The sequence below is a fragment of the Petaurus breviceps genome, unplaced genomic scaffold (assembly GCF_028583685.1).
Source record: "Petaurus breviceps papuanus isolate PSGF00001 unplaced genomic scaffold, PetGlider_PUasm1.0 189, whole genome shotgun sequence".
Taxonomy (NCBI): domain Eukaryota; kingdom Metazoa; phylum Chordata; class Mammalia; order Diprotodontia; family Petauridae; genus Petaurus; species Petaurus breviceps.
In genome coordinates this window covers 28,845,525-28,866,348 of record NW_027185809.1, presented here as the reverse complement: position 1 = coordinate 28,866,348, position 20,824 = coordinate 28,845,525, and the positions used below count along the sequence as shown (strand labels likewise).

The following is a 20,824-nucleotide window of genomic DNA, read 5'->3' as shown; positions in this document are numbered from 1 at the left end:
CCAGTAAATATCAGCAAAGCCGGTTATATCCCTATGACACTTTTCCTTTTAACACTCAAAGAGGGAAAGGAGCAGGGTAGCTTTTAAGCTATATATAATTCTTTAGTTTTGAATGGAGAAAAAAAAAATCAGCATCAGATGCTTTGAACATAACATGGACACTGTGTTGCTGCCATATTGCTTCACTAGAACAAGTGAAAAAAAAGGAGAAAGCAACAATTTCTCAGGACAGGCAAACTGTATGGGCAGAACATATTTCACTTCAAATAATCCCCAAACTTCATTTATCCTATATGCTACCAAAAAAAAGGTCCATAATTTTATTGATAGCAGTCAAGGAGCTGGAAAGTTTGAAGCTCAGCTTTCTATCTTAGTCTTACAGAGAGATATAAAAAGAGAAGGCTCATTATTCTATGAAAAGGGATCATCTCTTCCCCTACCCTCACAGTTAACAACTCTTTCACACCCTTGAATAACATTCTTCTTCCTCTCCCTCCTCCATTCACACCTGATCCTCTGTGGCTCTTAAACCCAGTCTGGGAAAGATTGCCTTGCATCCACCTGAGAAAGTAGTCGTTTTCTCTCCCTAAGCCACCAACTGCTGAAGTTGCTTCTCCACAATGCAGTTACTCAGGAGTCTCAAGAGTCATTTGTAACAAAAAATTAGACAAATGAGTCCTGTACCTTCCTTTATTATTCTCTTTTCTACTATCTTTATACCCCAACTTCCCTTTGGTCCCAGGAACCACTCACTTAAATCCAAACTGGGATATGGAATTACTAGAGGGACAAAGGGAAAGGAAAGGTCATACAGTTGTAATGGAGATGTCTATAACCTACCTTGCGGTTCGTAAAGTAGAGGTTGTCATACATTTCCACAGTGAGAGCCTTGGTTCCTAAACCACTGAGGTTGATGATGCCATACTTGCAGCCTCCATGCTCCACATCATTAACTGTGAATACCCTCTCCCGGGCAGTGTCAGCCTGCCAAAGCAAACCACATGCTACTTCAAAGTATGAGTCAGGGTCAGCTGTAAGGGTCATGACTGAGCAATAGCTCACTTTTCTCTGCTCCACTGCCCCTTTACTTTTTTTAGCAGGAATACTGTCACCTAACTCTAAGAGCAGAAATCGCTTGGACTCTCCCCTCACCACCCCCCAAATAGGGCAATGTTGACAACTACCTAACCTAGCAAGTCACCACTCAGAATGCAAAGTAAGGACATCACACAAAGGGGACATGTTGGAGATAATGCTACCAGGGAAACTGAGGTCAGTACTTGAACAAGAACTGGGTCTAGAGACAATGGTGTGGCTGCTTCAATTTCTATAAAAAGTGTGCTTCAGGAAGAATGATTACTAGTAGTTTCAGTTCTTCAACTGAAGAATAGGACCTCTGGTGACAGCCATATCTAAACCTCTTGTTTAAAGGAAGGTAATATCTCCATAATTACTAGCATTTATGACAAACTGAGCAATTCTTCAACTTAGATCTCTGCCAAACAGGTTTGCCCAATTTAAGGCACTTGCTCAAGAAAGTGAGGCTGCCTAACACATGTGGCAAGCAGCAGAGAAGACTTCTTCTACTATACTTGACCTGGTTTAATTGAAGAATATCAGAATGAGGTACCCTGAATTTTAGCTTAGATCCTAGGAGCAAGACTGAGGATAATTCATGTTTCTTTACCCCTACAAAAATGACATGACTACACAAGTCTTTTAAAAGCTTTAGTCCCTATGTCCTGATGCCAGTTTCCCCAAAGCATCACCCCCAACAAAGTTATAAAATCTTCCACTGTATTAAGTACCTGTGAGGGAACAGGCATTGACCCTATTGGGTTATTCCATACTCAAGTCCATCCCTCCCACTAGAAGAGTTCTCCTTAATCATGACTATCCTCTCCACTGCTGTCTTTTTCTTCTTTTCATAGCTACCCTTCAGCAAAAAGGAGGGACAGGGATGACTTGGGTTTGGATGGCTCCACTTCGTAAGTATTTGTAGCTTGTTACACTCATGAGTCAGGTGTCTTAAACAAGTCCTTTTTACCCTCCTCACAGGTATTTTTTCAATAGTCTCCAGAGCTACCTAGGCCCAAAAGGCTACAACATTCTTTCTAGGAGTATATGTATGTTGTGGGTATGGGGTAGTAGAGGAAATGGTCTCAAATCATAGGGAGAAGGGTTCTTTCTACAAGGCAAGTGAAATGGGAGTATGCTTCAGAAAATGAATGCCTCTGGGTACACAGATCATGCAAGTTACATTTCCTAGAATTTCTTGGTTCCTGATGCACATGAGTTCCAAATTTGGCCACCTTTATCTTGGAACAGGCACATAATTCACCATCCAACTGAGGAAAATAACACCTCAAAGTAAAAAAATATATATATTATACTTAATTGGTCTTTAGGCATGTAGGGGCCCTAATGCAAATTGATGGAGCAGAAGGGATGAGTGGGTTCATGGTCACAGTACCCTGCCAGGATAGCACCTGCCATTTTACATACAGCAGGTGCTTAAAAATAATAATATTAAGAATAATAAAAAAAAAGTCATGCATTTCTGTGGAAGGTTGAAGTCAAAGTTAACAACCAATATATTACATCTAGTTCATTGACCATCCCAGAAGATCCCTGATACCCAATCACAAAAAAACAAATAAAGGCTAACCCGTGGAGTGTCTTGGCATAGCTAATCCTTATCCTTAAACATCTCCAACTCACCACTATGAGTTTAAAGTGATCAGTTCCAACAACAGAGGAATCAGGACTCTGAATTTCCACCTTCTGTCTCTGCATGCAGTTTACACGTAACTCATGGACTAGTCTGTAGGGGGTACACAGGAAAGGGGGTAGCAATGACTAAGCAGTGAAGAAAATTCAGGATGTGGGAAAGAATAAGTAGAGCATGAGAAAAATCTCTTATTATTTGTTCCTTTACATACTGTTCTTCAAGAACAGCTTTGAGGGCAAGATTCTAAATACCTAGGATCTAATCATTTTGATTCCACAGATATTTAGGCAACTTCCTTTTATATAGCACTGGGGAGACAAAAAGTTTAATGTTACAAAACTGGCAAAAAAGATCAAACACATTAAAAGGGATTTGAATGTCAAGAATAAACCCTCAAGAGCTCTGAAAGCTAACCCCAGTACTGCCTTCTGTATACCTCAATCAAAACCTTGGAGAAACCCTTCCCCCTTCAAATATAAAGCTCCTATTCTCATCTCCGAGATGGAGACATACTTACCTGCCTTCAAGCTAAAGCAAGTACATTTATACCACCAAAATTATCCTGGGTACTTTTCTGAGTCCTACAAAGGACTTATGATTGGGAGATCTGAATCATAAAGCTGGAGTAGGAAAAGCTGGTTTTCCTAAGTGGTCTTTTTGCCTTTTTGGAGAGGGAAAGGTATCATATCTCATTTTAACTTTGAGATTTTCTTTTTTTGCTTTTTTGGAGGGGGGAAGGCATGGCAATTGGGGTTAAGTGACTTGCCCAAGGTCACATGGCTAGTTTTGTGGTAAGTGTGTGAGACTGGATTTGAACTCAGGTCCTCCTGACTCCAGGGCCAGGGCTCTATTCACAGTGCTGCCTAGCTGCCCCTAGTGGTCTTTTTTCTTACTTCTTTAACTGAACCTCCCTTTGTGGAAAACTTAATAGCAGAGGATAAAACACAACTGCTTGTAGCAGTGAGACAGCTATGGGACAGCTATGGAGTCTAAGCAGGAAGGCCACTGTGGTTCAGGGGAGATACAGGAAGGCTGTGCAGCCTTTCTATTGTGTAACGGAAACAATGGTCTAGCTATTCAGCAAGTGAAGTGGGTGATGGGAGTGCAAGAGACAGACAGTATCAAGGAGCATCTGCAGGTGGAAGGTACCTCAGAAGCACTTCTAGTGTGGTGAAGCAGCTTGATGAAGGCCACAAAGGTAAAAAAAAAAAAAATCAAAGGGCGGCTAGGTGAGCAGAGCACCGGCCCTGGAGTCAGGAGGACCTGAGTTCAAATCTGGCCTCAGACACTGTAACACACAAAAAACTAGCCACGTGTCCTTGGGCAAGTCACTTAACCCCAACTGTCCTACCTTCCCCCCTCCAAAAAGCCAAAAAAAATAAAAATCAAGCATTTATTAAGATCCTACTATCTGTCTGACAAACACTGCCAGAATGTATTAGAATACGAAGACAAAAAGGAAAAGAGTTCAGCAGCTGGAGCTTACAGCCTAACTGGAAGCAACCACATGAGTATATATAGGTGATATAAATATCATAAATAAATGCCTTGCAGACAAATATTAGAGGCTTTGTGTAGAAGGTTGTACTTCAGCTGAACAATGAAAGAAATTAACAATTTTTTTTACCATTAGCCACAGGTTTCTTTATTTTCCACTTGTTGATAAAACTTTCAGTTACAATATACGCCAAAACCCCCCAAAAGAAAACAGAAAGACAGTTAAAACACAATATCTGCCACAGGAAATTAAGAATTTTTTTTTTCTTTTTGGAGGGGGGTGGGCAGGGCAATTGGGGATAAATGACTTGCCCAAGGTCACATGGCTAGTAAGCATTAAGTGTCTGAGGCCAGATTTGAACTCAGGTCTTCCTGACTCCAGGGATGGTGCTCTATTCATTGTGCCACCCCTATCCGCCCCTCAAAATTAAGAATTTTGAGAAAGAGGAGAAGGGAGTGCATTTTGGGTATGAGGAACAGTGAGCATAAAAAGGAACAGGTGGGAAACAGTGAATAAAGAACAGGCCATTTGGGCTGGATGGGGATAATATGTAAGGCAGTATGGAAAGTAGGTTGGGATGAGGGGAGGAGAGGAAGCCTTTAAATGACAAAGAAGCAAAAGGGAGCCACTGGAATTTACTAAGTAGGGAAATGACATGGCCAGACCTTTGATTTAGGAAGACTTTGGCAATCACATAGAGGACAGACTGGAGTAAGGAGAGGCTTGAAGCAGGGAAGTGAGAGGCGATGAGGGCCTGAACTAGGATTGTTTATGTGTGAGTCAAGAGGAGATCTGTGTGAGAGACAGGTTTAGAGATCTGGCAATTGATTAGACATGGAGAAGGGAGAGAAGGTGTATATAAGTGAAAAGCTTTGGATGACACCAAGGTGAAGAACCAGGGATTAGAAGGGCAGCAATGTCCTTTAACAGGAACAAGAAGTTGAGAGGTGGGTTTTGGGGGGAAAGATGAGTTTTATTTTAAGACATGTTGAGTTGGAGATGCCTAAAGACTTTCACTCTAAAAATGTCCTCTGGGCAGTAGGGCTTGGGAACTCAGGAGGCCAGGGCTGGAAACATAGAACCGGGGCTCATCTGCACAGACATTATAAGAGAACCCATGTGTGACGAGGTCACCCAGAGGGAATGTGGAAAGGGGAGAGAAGAGGGCCCAGGATAAAGTCTTGGGGCAGGGTCTGGACTAGTTTCTTTCAATTCTCAATTCAATCTTTTTTCTGCCATATCACAGCTGGCTATTTTTCACTTGTTTACTGGTTCCAGGATTACAAGCCTTTTTTTTTTTTTTAATAATGAAGAACAGAACTCTAAAATTAGGGCTTGAGAATTTTTTCTCCTCGTATCACCACCCAGAATTAATAAGCTAAGGGCTTATTGTACAAAATTTTATTTACACAAAATTCCAATAGATATTACTGGTACAAGCATTTAAAATAGTTTACCTTAATGAGAGTGTCTCTCACCTCTTCCATCAGAAAGGAATTGCCATCTCCCCAACTTTCTCATAGCACACTGACCTCCCAATTTGTACTTAGAACGTAGAATATACTTAAAATGCTATCAGGGGAAATGTGGTATTGAATTGTAAGCTTTTTGAGGGTAGGATCTATATGATTGGGTCATATTTTTGTCTCCCTGTGCCGTTAAGTACCTTGCACAAAAATGGCATTTAGTAAATAACGTGTGTCCCCAAAGTTTTTAAGCTTAAGTAGCTTAAAACTGCACTAAAACTTTTTGGACACTTTGTATTTATTTAATTGAATCAAAAGTAGAGGGATGGACTCACTTGTAAAGCATCTCAAACGATGCTCTTCCTTACTCTCATGAAGAAAGGCTGAAATGGGTGCTGATAATATCCTCATTCTAGAGCATCTTTTTAGTGTATCACTTCTAGAAAGATAAACTTATTTTTAATATTATAAACTGGTAATGAGAATAAGAGGACAGTACAGAGAGAAATAATTCATAGTAATGAAGTTCTAGGACTTGCCAATTTCACTAAAATATGAACACATAGATTAGCTTCCTAAAATAAAAATTTCCATTTTCACCCATGCTTAATTTCTCTGTACTCTCTCTTTTTTCCATTCCCTACAGGCAAGAATACTCTCCACTCTCCAGAAAAGAAATAACTCCTTTTCAACTGACTTACGTTCTAAAAGCGAAGGCATTTGTGAAGGATACTTATACACTTATGACCTGGAAAGACTTGTTTCGAAGAATAATAACAGAAGAATCTTGGAAAGAACTTCAGAGATCATGTGGTCTAACCTTTGTGTCATTAAAGGAAACAGAAGAAAGAACCCAAAGAGGTATGTCTTACCGGCAATAACTGGTAGAACAGAGCAAACCCAATTGCCTCTTGTTCAGCAAGGGTAATGGATTCAATCCAATTCTGGTTGTTTTCTAGGGTGAAAAAAAAGAGAATCTGATAAAATTTTATCTAGCACAGAGGTGAAGGGAGACTTTTTTCAACCTTACTAAGTAAGCTCATTACAATAAATTCTTAAGTTATTGGGCTCAAGCTTTAGAGAACATTCAGTACAACCTCTTGATTTTATGCATGAGGAAACTAAAACCCTAAAAAAGGTTAAATCACTTGTCTAAGAGTCATACAGCTCCGTAGGAGTAGGGCTAAGAAAAGAACTCTGGTTTCCCCACTCTCCATTCACTCAGTGGTCCTCCCATAACACAAATTTTGTAGGTCAAATAACAAGATTATAGGAGCGGCTAGATGGCACAGTGAATAGGGCACCGGCCCTGGAATCAGGAGGACCTGAGTTCAAATATGGCCTCAGACCCTTAACAGGAAAACTAACCATGTGACCTTGGGCAAGTCACTTAACCCCAATTGCCTTCTAAAAAGCAAAAAAACATAACAAAACCCAAAACAAACAAAAACCCCCAAATAACAAGATTATGGTTTAAACTTTACAAAGAGACAATTGGGGAATTTCCTGTCTTTCTCTTTTATCACACAACTTTAGAAGGTAAGCCCTGGAGGCATCTACTGGAATAGTGAATAATCCCATCCAGAAAGAAGACTGTTAGGTGAAAAGGCATTAGGGTAAGTCATTTTTTCAGCAACTGGAATGCCTATGTTGTGCACATACGTGCGCTATGGGAAAATACAACAAGAATAACCGATTCCATCTGTACCACTGGCGAGTGACCACCTTTCTGTGCGTGTACTCTTCCTCCAGAAGCTGCAGTCTTCGGCTCTCCCTCTCCTTTTGCTGGATGATCTCCCTTGTGAGGGGATTGCAGTTGTTGTGTCCAGGAAGCAAGCGGAAATAACGGTTCTTTTCAGGATCAAAGTAAAATCCTGGCAGTTCTTTAACCATGTGAAATGAAATGAAATTTGAATTTTAAACAAGATGAAGTGACTGACCCAGCACACAATTTATAATGCCATTAGATCCTTCTGAGCTCCTGCTTAAGTCCATCATTTCTAGGACGGAAGAAAATAAGAGTTTCCCACTGGTCACTAGACTGAAAATCTATAAAACATTAGTAAAGAATTAAAGTAGTAGAAAACAAAACAAAGTTCAAAGTGGATGCAAATGGAAACTTTAATACTACCTTAAGTTTAATATGTGTTTATAAAACCAAAGTAATAGGATCAGGAGTTCATATACAATCCTCTCTTTTGATACATACATATAAATACACATGTATGCAAATACATACATACAAATATATGTATATATTTGTGTTTGCTGATGATTAGTAATTTCACTGTGAAAAAAGAAAAAAAAATTTTAAAGGAGAAACAAAGTTGGTTCAACCCACCAAATCTTTCCTGCTTTGGTGCCAAGTAAAGGCACAAACTTGCCCAAAAAAATTCTAAAGAAGGAAAGTATAATCTCAACAGGAAAAGAATCAAGTTGACTGGGTGGAATTTTTGTTTGAATTACTTGTTGCAAGAAGGAAAAGATTCAACAGAGAGGTCATAACTGGCACTCAGCAGCTGCCTCACCTGGCACTGAGGAGCTCGAGTTGGAGCTGGAAGCTGATGAAAAAGCTCCAGTACTGCTGTCAGAACTCTGACGACTATGAGATGTTTCTACTCCATATCTGTAAACATAAGCAGTAATGGTAAGTTGGAAGGTCATGCTTACTTGCTGCAAAGTTTACTAGTGTCCCAATATCACAATATCATTCATCCTATGGTATAAACACAGCTAAATTAACATTCATACCAACCTGTCTGGTTATTTTGCCTGTTTTCTTATGGAAAACTGAAGTTGCAGGCTTTTCTCTTAGCACATACTTCAAAATATCCACGCAATAGTTTTGTTCACCGTGGTTTTTTATTTTTATTTTTAAAAATTTTTAAAGCAATTGGGGTTAAGTAACTTGCTCAAGGTTACACGGCCAGTTATTTCTGGGTGAGGTGCTAAGTATCTGAGCCCGGATTTGATCCAGGTCATCCTGACACAGGAGCCGGTGCTCTTACTTTCTGAGCCACCTGCCACCCCTAAGCAATTGGGGTTAAGTAACTTGCTCAAGGTTACACGGCCAGGTGTTTCTGGGTGGGTGCTAAGTGTCTGAGCCTGGGATTCTATCTCCAGGTCGTTCTGACACTGGAGCCGGTGCTGTTACTCGCTGTGCTACCTGGCCGCCCCTCACCCTGGTTTTTTAAAAGATAGGTGTTTTCAGAGTAATTTTCTTTTTTTTTTTTTGTACACACTATATATTTCTTTTTTTTTTAATCTTTTTTATACACACACACACACACACACACACACACACATATATATATTTGAATATTTGATTTTAAAACTTTCAATTCCAGATTCATTCCCTTCCCCCCCTGGGGAGACAAGCAGTTCAGTATAGGTTGTACATGTGCGGCTAATGCAAAACAATAACGTAGTAGATGTATTGTAAAAGACTGACTATATTTCCCTCCCTCCTATCCCACCTCCCATTTGTTCTATTCTCTACTTTGATCCTGTCCCTTTTCAAAAGTGGGTGCTTCCAACTTCCCTCCCCCCCAGCCTGCCCTCCCTTCCATCATCCCCCCTCACATCCCCTTCCCCCCTATTCTCCTGGAGGGTGAGATCCCCTATTTAGTGTGTATTTCCCTCCCTCCTCAGGCCTGATTCAATAGGAATAAGGTTGACCTATTCCCTTTTGCCTTCCTATTCTTCCCCTCCATTGTAACCATTTCCCCTTGCCTCTTCTGTATGAGATAGTTTACCCCACTCTATCTCTCCCCATCTCCTCTCATTATATTCCTCTCACCTCTTAATTTCACCTTTTAAGTATCATCCCTTCCTGTTAAATTGGTCCCGTGCCCCCTATGTATGTATATCTGTAAAAGTATATACACACATTCACATATGTATTCATGTGCCCGCATACCCTCATATAAAGACATATATACATATATATATATTTCTAATCCCTTCAACTACTGAGAAAAGTTTCATAGGTTACAATTATTGTTTTTCCATGTAGGAATGTTAATAGTTCAACTTTGGCCAGGTGGCTCAGCGAGCTAGAGCACTGGCTCCAGCGCCGGGACGACCCAGATCAAATCCAGGCCCAGACACTCAGCACCACACCCAGAAACAACAACTGGCCATGCAACCCTGAGCAAGTCACCCAACCCCGAGTGCTTCAAAAAAAAAAAAAATAGTTCAACTTTGATAAGTTCCTTATGATTCCTTTTCCCTATTTACCTTCTCATGCTTCTCTCGCTTCTTGTATCTAAATGTCAAATTTTCTATTCAACTCTGGTTTTTTCAGCAAGAATGCTTGAAAGTCCTCTATTCCACTGAATGACCATATTTTCCCCTGAAACATGATACTCAGTTTGGCTGGGTAGGTGACTCTTGGTTTTAATCCCAGCTCCTGTGCCCTCCGGAATATCACATTCCAGGCCCTTCTATCCCTCAGTGTAGAAGCTGCCAGATCCTGGGTTATCCTGATTGTGTTTCCACAATATTCAAATTGTTTCTTCCTGGCTGCTTGTAATATTCTCTCCTTAATCTGGGAATTCCGGAACCTGGCTATAATATTCCTAGGAGTTTTCTTTTTGGGATCTTTTTCAGGAGGTGATCGGTGGATTCTTTCAACCTCTATTTTGCCCTCTCGTTCTAAAACATCAGGGCAGTTTTCTTTGAGAACTTCCTGGAGGATGCTTTCTAGGTTCTTACTTTGGTCATGGCTTTCCGGTAGTCCAATAATTTTTAAATTATCTCTCCTGGATCTATTTTCCAGGTCAGTGGTTTTTCCCATGAGATATTTCACATTGCCTTCTATTCTTTCATTTGTTTGGATCTGTTTGACAGCATCTTGATTTCTCATAAAGTCATTAGCTTCCATTTGCTCCAATCTAATTCTGAAGCAATGATTCTCCTCAGTGAGCTTTTGAGATTCTTTTTCCATCTGGCAAATTCGACTTTTTAAGGCATTCTTCTCCTCATTGCCTTTTTGAGCCTCCTTTGCCATTTGAGTCAGTCTGTTTTTTAAGGTATTATTTTCTTCAGTCAGGCTGTTGACTCTCATTTCATAATTTTCTTGCATTGTTCTCATTTCTCTTCCCAATTTTTCCTCCACTTCTCTTATCTGCTTCTTAAGGTCCTCTATGGCCTGTAACCAGCTTGTATTTTCCTTTGAAGCTCTTGGTGCAGGAGTACTGACTTCACTGTTTTCCTCCTGTTCCATGCCTTGCTCCTTCTTATCCCCAAAATAGGAGTGTAATATTGGAATCTTCTGTCTGCTTTGTTTCCTCTGCCTGCTCATTTTGCCACTCAATTATTTGACTTTTGGGCTTTTTGCCACAGTAGGACTCTGCCACCAGACAGGGGAGTTTTCGTCCCAAACACTGGGGTTTTCTCAGCTGCCGGAGGTATTAGATGGGTGCCCTCTCTGAGGTCTCCACACACTCTGGCAAGCTGGACACACACCCCAGGACCTCCACCCTAGACTGCAATCCAGATCCAAGCAGGTTAAAGCAAGAGCGATTACCCCTCAGACTGGTGCTTGGTCCCCCTACACTCTGCAGGCCAGGAGCTGAAGCTGCCACGTGGAGCTGGCAGGCTGTGCTGGCGTCTCAGGGGTTTCTCGCCCCAGGGGTAAAAGCCACGCACTCCCACTTACTGGTCCCAAAGTCCAGACTGCACTGGCCTCTCACCTTTTCCTTCGCATCTATGTATTGCTAAATCTGGAAATGGCCACAGCTGCTGCTGATCTGGAGTTCCTCTGGCAGGCAGCTGGTCAGGCCCGCCCCGGGGCTAAAGCCTCGGCGTGGTGCTGGGCTGGGCTCCCAGAACATTGCGCTGGCCTGCCGGGCTGTCCTCAGCGGGAGGCTAGCTTCTCTGTGTCATCATGTGGGTTCTGCAGCTCCAAAGTTTGTTTAGAGTCCCCTTTTTACATGGATTTGGGAGGGTGGAAGCCGGAGCAGCGGGAAGGTCTTGCTTCTACTCCACCATCTTGGCTCCGCCCCCCAGAGTAATTTTCATTTTTACCTCTAAGCATCAATGCATTTTGTTGAGTCATCTGAAATTTTTCAGTTGCAAAGTACTCCAAAATATCATAGAAACCTATACCACCAAGAATGTCATAGCGGTTCAGAAAAGCAGCGGCTCCACACCAGGTAAATCCTAGCCTTGGTCTTCTTTGGATAGGTTTACCAAGCTATTCTTGGCTCTTCTATTTTATAGATGGGGATACGGAGGGTCAGGACTGACAACATTTGCTTCAGGGCCAAAGCCAGAATGGAAATGTACTGTTTTATAAATTCCAAGCTGCTTTTAATCCAAAGAGTCATCCACTTGACTTTGTTAAATTACAAGCTAAAGGCAAGAAGGTAGTATGGTATAGGGTAAAGAGTAATGGAATGAGTCAGAAGACTGAAGTTCCTAGTCTTAGCAGGTCAATTCACCTCCCTCCCTGGGACCTAGATTTTTCATCTGTAAAAAAGGGTATAGGACTAGATGGTCCTTCAAATTCTTTCAATTGTAAAATTCTATGACTTCATGAGATGATAAAACAAAAAGCCTTATTTTAGAATCATGGTTAATTACATGATAAATATCAAGTATGCTAAAAAAAAAATTGTCCTTGCCCTTAGCAATAATGAAGCCAAGTGAATGAAGACTTTTTTTCTTTAAATAGTGGTAATCTGGACAACTACAGGAAAAATATCTAGTTCTAAATTTTTCCAACTTATGTGATGAGCTACAGAAGAGATAGGGTATACACCCCCTTTTCCAGTGCCTTCAACCCTTGCCTTTTGTAGTTCCAAAAGATGTCTGCTCCTCTACTAGGCTTTCACAATGCCCTCCGAGTTATGGTCCCATTCTTAATAAGCTTTATGGAGCCAAGTGAATTTATTGTGTGGAAAGGTCTTTGTCCCAAGGACACTCGGGTTACTCTATTATGTAAAAAACACTGATTAATTTTTCTATAGAATATTACTTTTAAAATTTATCCATGGGATCGATTTGGTGAGGCTACATTTTTACATTGACTGCCTGTGGCTATGCCTATTATTGTTGGAGAGAAATACTTTGGTAGGGCTGATATACTTAACATACATTGTTACCAACGCTAATGTTAAAGATGTGTTCATTCCAAGGAAAGGAGTTTGGTGGGTGGAAATGCTCTTAAATTGTTATGTTTATTCCCTTTGGGAATCTTTCAGAAGGAGGTATTGTGAAGTCTGCCTTTATTGCCTCATGATCAACATGGTTATTGACATATAAGACCTAGGACTGTCTGTTTATCTGAGCAAAGTGGTGACTTCAAGCATAGTTACAAACCCTTCCGTTCTGTGGTATAGTAATCAATTTTTCTTTACAACAAAGTAGTGGGTGGAATGAGTGGAAATAGAGAAGGCAAATGTATTTGCGTTTGGTGATGCCATCTAACTTATGGGCATTCTTTTTTCTCTAGGATAATTCTGCCTTTAGGGCAAAGATCATGCAGTCTTTCCCAGATCTCTGTTGAATGGATGAAATTAGGTTCCTAGAAGACTGTACCTCTGGCTATAAAATAACAAATACTTCTAACCAGGAAAAGTTCTCTGAAGGCAGCTTGTGATACCTTTATTTGTAACTTCTTTTTTTTTTTTCATATGTTGGCATTTATTATTTAACCTGAAGAACAGGTTATGAGGGGGGGTGGGGTAAGGGAGGAGACAGGGAGCCTAGAGCCTCTCATCTGTGTCTGCTCCAGATGGGGTTGATCCTGATTTCTGAGCCTTGGTCCAGGGCACACAAGGAAGCACACGCTAAGATGAGGTTCCAGGGGTACAGGTTGTGGAAAACAGCGAGGGTGGCCAGAGCTACACATCCAGCCAGAGGCGGGGCTGGGATTCTCCTTGGGTCAGCAGCACCGCTCCCTTTTGGGAACTGAAGCCTATCGATAAAGTCCCATCCCACATATTTCTTATAAAACATTCTTGTAGTTTCAGTCTTTGTGCTAAAGAATTCTTTCATCGCCTCTCTAGCTTCTTGTACTTTGCTTCCAGTTTCTTTGAATACGCATCCAGCTTGTAAGCTGCCTGCTCAAGAGCGGCTACCTGCTCCTCAATTAAAGTGATCTGATCCAGATAAGGCTGCAGGGCGGTATATTTCTGGTTTAAGTCCTTTAGGTTTCTACTTATGTTTACTGCAATATCTTTCATTTCTAGATACTTCAAGCTAGTCAGTTTGTTCACATTTTCTAGAAGTTTGTAATCTTCACTGGTGGCTGTCAGCTCGCCTGTCAGGTATATGGCCATTTTGGAGAACATGTCCTGGCACAGCTCCGTGGCCTCCTCAGTCATCTCCACCAAGGCATTGTCTAGGCCGGGGAAGGGAGAAAGGAGAAAGGATGGGGAGGGGGAATGGAAAGGGGAGGGTGAGAGGGAAGGGAAAGGGGACAAGGGGGAAAAGGGGCTATTTCTAACTTCTTATAGACAACAGCTACAGCCTAAAAAAAAAAAAAAGCACATTCCAAATGCAAATAAGGAGCCCAGCAGTGCCCTCAGGTAAGACTGAAAAGAGACTTGAGACTGGCTCCCATCATTATACCTGCCTTTCATTAGAGCTTCGCCTTCTGTTCCAGCGACAGGTACTGCTCTGCTGAGAACTGCTTCTCCCATATTTGTCCCTGCTGTATGAGCCTCTCTTCTTCATTTCTGTTCAAAAAAAGAAAGAAACAGACAATATGAGTGCCTGGCATCACATATAGGGCACACCTCATGCTCATACTGTCATCTTCCTCCACTCCCATAAGACTTCTGGATCCCTGATCTCTAACCTGCTCCAAAATCACCTAGAGAACTAGAAACACTGTTATAATGGAAATGATTAACTGCTAATTATCCATGAGGGTTTGATAATCAGCATAGCATGAACAACTGAAATCCACCTCTAACTCCCTAAACCTTTTCCCACCCTCATCCATAGGCTGGTTAAAGAAAATGATTAGTGAAATTACAAAAGTTAGGCAGCAGAGTAGGAACAAATATAAAGGATAAAGATAATCCACAAATTAAACAGTCCCTGGATACATACATGTGTATTAACATACACATAAGGCACTCTGAAGACCTTTATAAATACCATATAAATGCTAGCTGTATTATATTATTATTTTTATATTATATATACATTATATGTTATATATTGTATTATTTTTTTTAAAAAGTGGATTGTTCTTCACAGAAGAACAGGCCTTTAAGTGCCTGCAATTGGTATCCTAATATTTCAGTGGTCTTGTGATCTTACAGAGGTGGCTGCTACCTTCAGCGCTTGTAATGCCAAACAAAGGCAACTTCCCAAGGTTCAAAATACCAGCATAGCTGCTCTCCATTTTATTCAGTGACAAATTAAAGAATAGAGAAAATCAAAATATAGCATAATTCAAAATACGGCATTCACCAAGTGTAATTCAATAATTTCCAAGCACTACTCCACCCCTGGACATTACATTCATTTAGTCAATCACAAAGTCCCTCTTCTCAAATGGAGATTAGTTTCCAATCATAAACAAAGTACATTCATTTGGTCAGTCACAGAGCACAAAAGAGTCAAAAGTTTCCCATCCCTGGATCACAATTGAAAAGGCCATCTACCCCAGAGTTACAACAAGCTTAAGCACAGCATTTAATACCCAAAGAGAGGTCTTTTCTTCTTCTTGACCAGAGGCAAGCTCTCATCGATCTTTGTTCCTGGGGAGACAAAGCTTAGCAAGGCCACAAGATCCATTGCCAGTGTTCTCATTAATTCATCCTCTGTCTGCAGAACAGTCCTAGGACCCCTGAAAACATTAGCAAAACCCTCTTCCAGGATTTCTGTAAACATACAACAAGAAAATCCTTCTTCAGGGCTTCTGAACAAACAGCAGGGTTCCAGAACCTCGCAACAAACAGCAATGTCCTTCACCAACGGACAAATCTGGCAAAACAACATCAAAACAGACGGACAAAGTACCAGCATCACAGCCATGTCTCCTTAGTCCTTGGCAACTCTGGGTGGCAACTCTCAAAAGTCCAGTGCAGCTTGAACTGGCCCTCAGCAATCCTCTCTGTCTCTCTGCCTCCTTGATGCTGCTTCCAAAAAATTCTTCTCCCTCTCTTTGCTTGTGCCTCTCTAAATTCACCAGCACCAATTACCAGCTCCTCCCAGTTCAGCCCTCTCTTTTCATGTCAACAAGTCCATCCCACAAGTGGGATTCACAAGCTCTGGGTTTTAACACAATCAATCCAAAAACTAAGCCAATACAGGGGGATCTTTAAATTCCAGCGCTGCAGATCACAATACATCTGGGCTTGCTCATTTTATGTAATTCTTATCCATATTCTCTGTAAGTTCACCTAAAGGTCTAACCTAACATGTTTGGGGCCTTCTTCACATTCTTTTCACAAGAGATCACGAATTTAAAGCTGGAAGGGACATTAGAAGGTCACTGACTACAACCTCCACATTTTACAGATAATGAAACTGAGGCCCAGAGAGTTTAAGTGACTTGCCTAAGGTTGTACAAATACTAAGTGGCAGCTCTTCCCACTATATCACACTGTCCCTTTTTAAAGATAAGTTTCTAAATCTACAGTGTTTAAGAACTGTAGTATGTTATTCCTAAGCCTGCTGCTGTTTAGTCATTTCAGTTGTGTCTGACTCTTTTGGGGTTTTCTTGGCAAAGATACTAACAGTGGTCTATCATTTCCTTCTCAAGCTCATCTTACAGATGAGGAACTGAGGCCAACAAGGTTAAGTGACTTGCTCAGGATCACACAGGTGAAGCCACAGGATTTGAACAGGATGATGAATCTTCTTGACTCAAGGCCTGGTGCTCTGTCCACGGCACCTCCTAGCTGTCTATTCCTAAGTCCATATTTGTGTAGTAATACTTTTATCTAGTATCAGAAAAATAAACAAACCACTTTAATAGATCTTGGAAACAAGTGCAGTTTTCTTCTTCACTGATACAGCCCACAGTCCCATGTCCAACTAAGTCAGAAGCTGTAGCAGTAGCAGAGGAAGCTATATGTGACTTACTTTATAATCTATGCTTATACAAAAAAAGAGTAAGCATTTATATTGTGTCCCCTACATGGCAGGTACTGTGCTAAGGTCTTTTTTATTATCTCACGGTCAAATGAGATAATACAAAGTAAAAAGTGGGATGTGTGTAATTGATTTATGAAAGAATTAACATGGGGCAGCTAGGAGTTACAGTGAATAGAGCACTGGCCCTGGAGTCAGAAGGACCTGCGTTCAAATCTGGCCTCAGACACTTCATACTTACTAGCCATGTAACCTTGGGCAAATCATTTAACCCCAATTGCCCTGCCTTCCCCCCTCCAAAAAAAAAAAAAAAGAATTCACATTAAGATTTTACAAGGAGACAACTTTCCTACTGCTTGACAATTCCATTTACACATAATTCCAGGAAAATGTATTTATATTGTATAAACTGAGGTGCTCCTATAAAGGTAAGCCAAAGGCTATACCTCCCAAAGTAAGGGACCTCACTGCCAATGTCACCACTTTCTTCAGAAGAATGCAGTAAGGACTTGAGTACTTTAGTGGAGAGTGCTGTATCTATTGCCTAGGAGGAACAGCTGGTCTTGCTGTTCTTCACACAAGACATCCCATCTCCTGTTCTATGCTTTCATAAAAGCTGTACCCCTTGTCCAGATGGCACTCTCTCCTTACCTTTGAATCTCCGAATCACTAATTTCCTCCAAAGTTCAGCCCAATGCCACTTCCCACATGACTTGATGCAGTTTCCCCAGCAAAGTTATTTTGTATTTAGTTTGCATATTTATATCTATCTATATGTGTAGGTACTATCTTCTACAGAATGAAATATTCTTGAGGGCAGGGACTGTTTCACTACTATGTCCCTCTCACATGGTAAATATTTAACAATTGCCTGATTGGTTGACTTCTTCAACAGTGCTTATCACAGATCACTCTCTGTCACATGCTCTTTGCCTAAAGACCTTGGAGGGATGTTCCCCAAAGAATTCTGAAAAGCTTTAGTACTCTAGGGTTGGCCAGGTGGAGCAGTAAGAGCGCTGGCCACAGAGTCAGGAGACCTGGGATCGGGTTCTTAACACCCACACAAAAACACCTGGCTGTGTAACCTTGAGCAAGTTACTTAACCCTGATTGCTTAAAAAAAAAAAAAAAGCTTTAGTACTCCATGAAGACTGGCTCACCACATACAACTTTATAAAGCATTACTCCTACATTGCTTTCCTCTGAGAGACATTTACAGTGTTCTTGGGCAAGTCACTTAACCGTGCCTCAGTTTCCCCATCTGTAAAATGAGCTGGAGAAGGAAACTGGAAATCACTCCAGTATCCTTGCCAAGAAAAGCCCCAAATGGGGTCAGGAAGAGTGGAACACGATTGAACAACTAAGGCTGGGAAGCACTTCTCATACATTATGTAACAACCTAGTAAGGTAGATTGTTACAAGTACCTCCACCTAACAGACAAATCTGAGGCTGGGGGAGTAAAACAATTTGACTCATTCAAATCCATTTATATGACCACACAGACCACACAAATGTATTCCAAAGAAGTAGGTATTACATATATAACCCCCCTTTTACAGTCAAGAAAGGTTAAGTAATTAAACCTTGAATGTTAAGGGCTAGGTGGCTTTACAAATACCATTTCAGTTGATCTTCACAACAGTCCTGTGACGTGTCCAATTAAAACCCCCATTTTACCTTTGTTAATATGTAAGGCCGACTTGTTCAAGATTACACAACTAATATCTTGAGGCTGCATTTGAACTGAATCCTGGCTCAACACCTTATCCACTTCATCACCTTGCTTCTCCTAAAGAACAGTTACTAAGTGATTTGAACACAATTCTTCTCAGTCAAGTCAGCAAACACTTCTTATGTACCATGTACTCTACTACCCTCACACAGTAAAAACTCAAGAATAAAAAAAAAATCTGTGCTGACTTGGGCCCATCTTATGGCTCCAACTGCCAGAACAGCTTCTTAAATTTAGATATTTGGGGGAGGCTGGAGCACCAGCCCTGGAGTCAGGAGGTCCTGAGTTCAAATTAGGCCTCAGACACTTAACACAAAAACTAGCCAGTGTGACCTCAGGCAAGTCACTTAACCCCAACTGCCCTCCAATTTAGATATTTGCTGGAATGAACTTGGAAAACCAAACCATCCAATATTTATTAGGTGTCTTCTTAAATGCAAGCCACTGGAGGGCATAAAAAAAAGATGACGAGATGCATTATTTTGTTCCTCATTCTCGGGCAGCATCCCTTTGCTGTCTATTTAAAAAGGGGGCTCCCTTTGAATATGGTCAATAAAATCGGGAGAATTAAGGGTGAAGGAGGTAGTGGTGGTGGGGAGGTGGGTTAGCAAAATGACCTTAGGGTGGCTGAATCCCAGGGTCAACAAGCGCCCGGGCCAGACTCCTCCAAGGCAGGTCCTGAAGCCCCAGTCGAAAAACAGCGACTCGTTTTACCAGGCGTTGGTTCTGAAATTGAGCTTGGCTCGGGTGGCCTTCTCTTTTACCAAAAAAGAAAAAATTTCCTTCCAGGAAGTCGGGCCGTCCGCTTCCCCCAGGTGTGTTTGGGCGGTTTTCAGGTTCTGTTCCAGATAGCTCCCAAGCAAAAAGCGTTAATTAGGAACTTTTCGCCCCCGCCCCTCCAGGCTGCCTCCACCAACGTCCTCTCCCTGACGGGCACCCTCCGAGTCGGGGCTGTTTCGGTTCCCGACTGCCCCAAGTGGCAGGGCCAGGTCTGGGGGGCCTCCCCCTGCAGGAAGCAACTCACGACGTGGGAAAGGAAACAAAACGTAAAAAGTCTGGATCTGCGGCGCAACTTTAGCAACACCCTGTCCGGGCTCAGCAGGGGGCTCCTGCCGTCTTACCTGCTTCACCACTGCCGACGTGTGCTCCCCTTCCACGCGCTCGCTTCCGCCCGTCCTCCGTGGGAACCTCTCCCACGTGCTCTGCCCCTCCTCCCCAGGACTGGACTTTCTGGTCTTTCCTCCCCTCCCCCAACGTCCCCGGCCCTGCGAGGCCAGGAAGCAGCTGTCAGCCCCGAGAGAACGGGAGCGGGAGCGTGCTGGGGGAACCAGGCTTACTGCCTCCCACGAACCCACCCGGGCTTCAGATGTAGCGATGCCAGCAAATGCCCCAAACCTCAACCCAGGCGGGGAAGCTGACGGGAAGGGGGTGGAACTGGTGTCAGCCAATCTTTTGCTAAGGGCCCGCCCCCTCCCGAGGCCTCGTCTTGGATAGGCCAACTCCTGCCTTATCATTAGTTTTCGCTGCCTTCAGTCAGAGGCGTAAGCTGCTGGCTGAGACGAGCCGAGTGGTTCGAGGCACGCACGTGGGAGGGGCGGAGGGGAAGGGTGTAGCCGGAGAGACGCCGTCACCTGACAAGGAGGCGGGGCTGAGGTGCCGGTCCGCGAGTTGTCGAGTGCGCGTCTCCCTGCGGTGCTGTGCGATGTGGGAGCTTGTCCCTTCCTTCCTTTGTTATTTAACACTTTGTCGTGGACTTGTTGATGTGATTTATGTTTTCTGTCACGCCTGTTTCCGAAAAGAGTTCACAAGTTAAAATGTGGATTATAAGTGGACCCGGGCCCCCTGGCCAGGCGCTGGCTCAGCATCCTCGTCCTTGCGCTAGGTCTGTTCCGCGCCCCTGACTTAATTAAAGGTTGTAGGCTGCAGCTCTAGGGTCGTATGATTAAAACAACAACAATAAAAGCTGAAAGAAGAGAAATCTCTGCTCCCTGGCTTCTGAGCTGAATTAATGAGCGAGGTGGAGCCTTTCATTGAGCCCTGAGCTTCCCCCAAAACAAGAAGCTCAGAACTTCTGCCTCCCCCTTTCTAATTGATAGATAAAAGGGAGAATAGACCCTGGTCTGGAGAGACTGACTTTGACCTGCCCCTGGATTATAAAAGGCACTTGGTGTGGCGGATGCGTGGATAGCACAACAACGTAAAAAAAAAGTTCTAAGCCCAAGCAGGAAGCAAAACGAGTATTTCCATATGTTTAGTTGAACGGCAAAAGTAGATTACACACGAAGCTGGGCATCTCTACCTACCAATTATTTTTCCTTTTAAGTGTATAATAAACT

General features: G+C 42.3%; 2 protein-coding genes across 9 annotated transcripts in view; both read right to left on the bottom strand.

Annotated features, from left to right (window-relative positions):
- DCAF4 (DDB1 and CUL4 associated factor 4) overlaps positions 1-19,930 on the bottom strand; it is a 30,552-nt gene extending 10,622 nt beyond the window's left edge. Inside the window, exons 1-7 of one of the 8 annotated variants that reach the window (XM_069092100.1) lie at positions 19,610-19,930; positions 14,276-14,382; positions 8,224-8,321; positions 7,421-7,578; positions 6,568-6,650; positions 2,722-2,824; positions 841-984 (exon numbers count right to left, since the gene is read on the bottom strand). In XM_069092100.1, the coding sequence (XP_068948201.1) occupies positions 841-984; positions 2,722-2,824; positions 6,568-6,650; positions 7,421-7,578; positions 8,224-8,321; positions 14,276-14,346 (657 nt within the window). In that variant the 5' untranslated portion in view covers positions 14,347-14,382; positions 19,610-19,930. Of the gene's footprint in view, positions 1-840; positions 985-2,721; positions 2,825-6,567; positions 6,651-7,388; positions 7,579-8,223; positions 8,322-14,275; positions 14,383-19,609 lie in introns of those variants that run through there. The other 7 variants (XM_069092099.1, XM_069092098.1, XM_069092102.1 and 4 more) reach the window with 7 other exon arrangements.
- Positions 10,863-14,269, bottom strand: LOC138164368 (biogenesis of lysosome-related organelles complex 1 subunit 2-like). The gene has a single exon (XM_069092106.1). The coding sequence runs from the start codon at positions 14,026-14,028 to the stop codon at positions 13,696-13,698; it is 333 nt and encodes a 110-aa protein (XP_068948207.1). The 5' UTR covers positions 14,029-14,269; the 3' UTR covers positions 10,863-13,695.
- Positions 19,931-20,824: the final 894 nt, after the last annotated feature.

What these genes read in the sequence shown, in the direction of transcription:
- LOC138164368 (XM_069092106.1), bottom strand. Translation starts at nt 14,028, where the DNA reads ATGACTGAGGAGGCCACGGAGCTGTGCCAGGACATGTTCTCCAAAATG.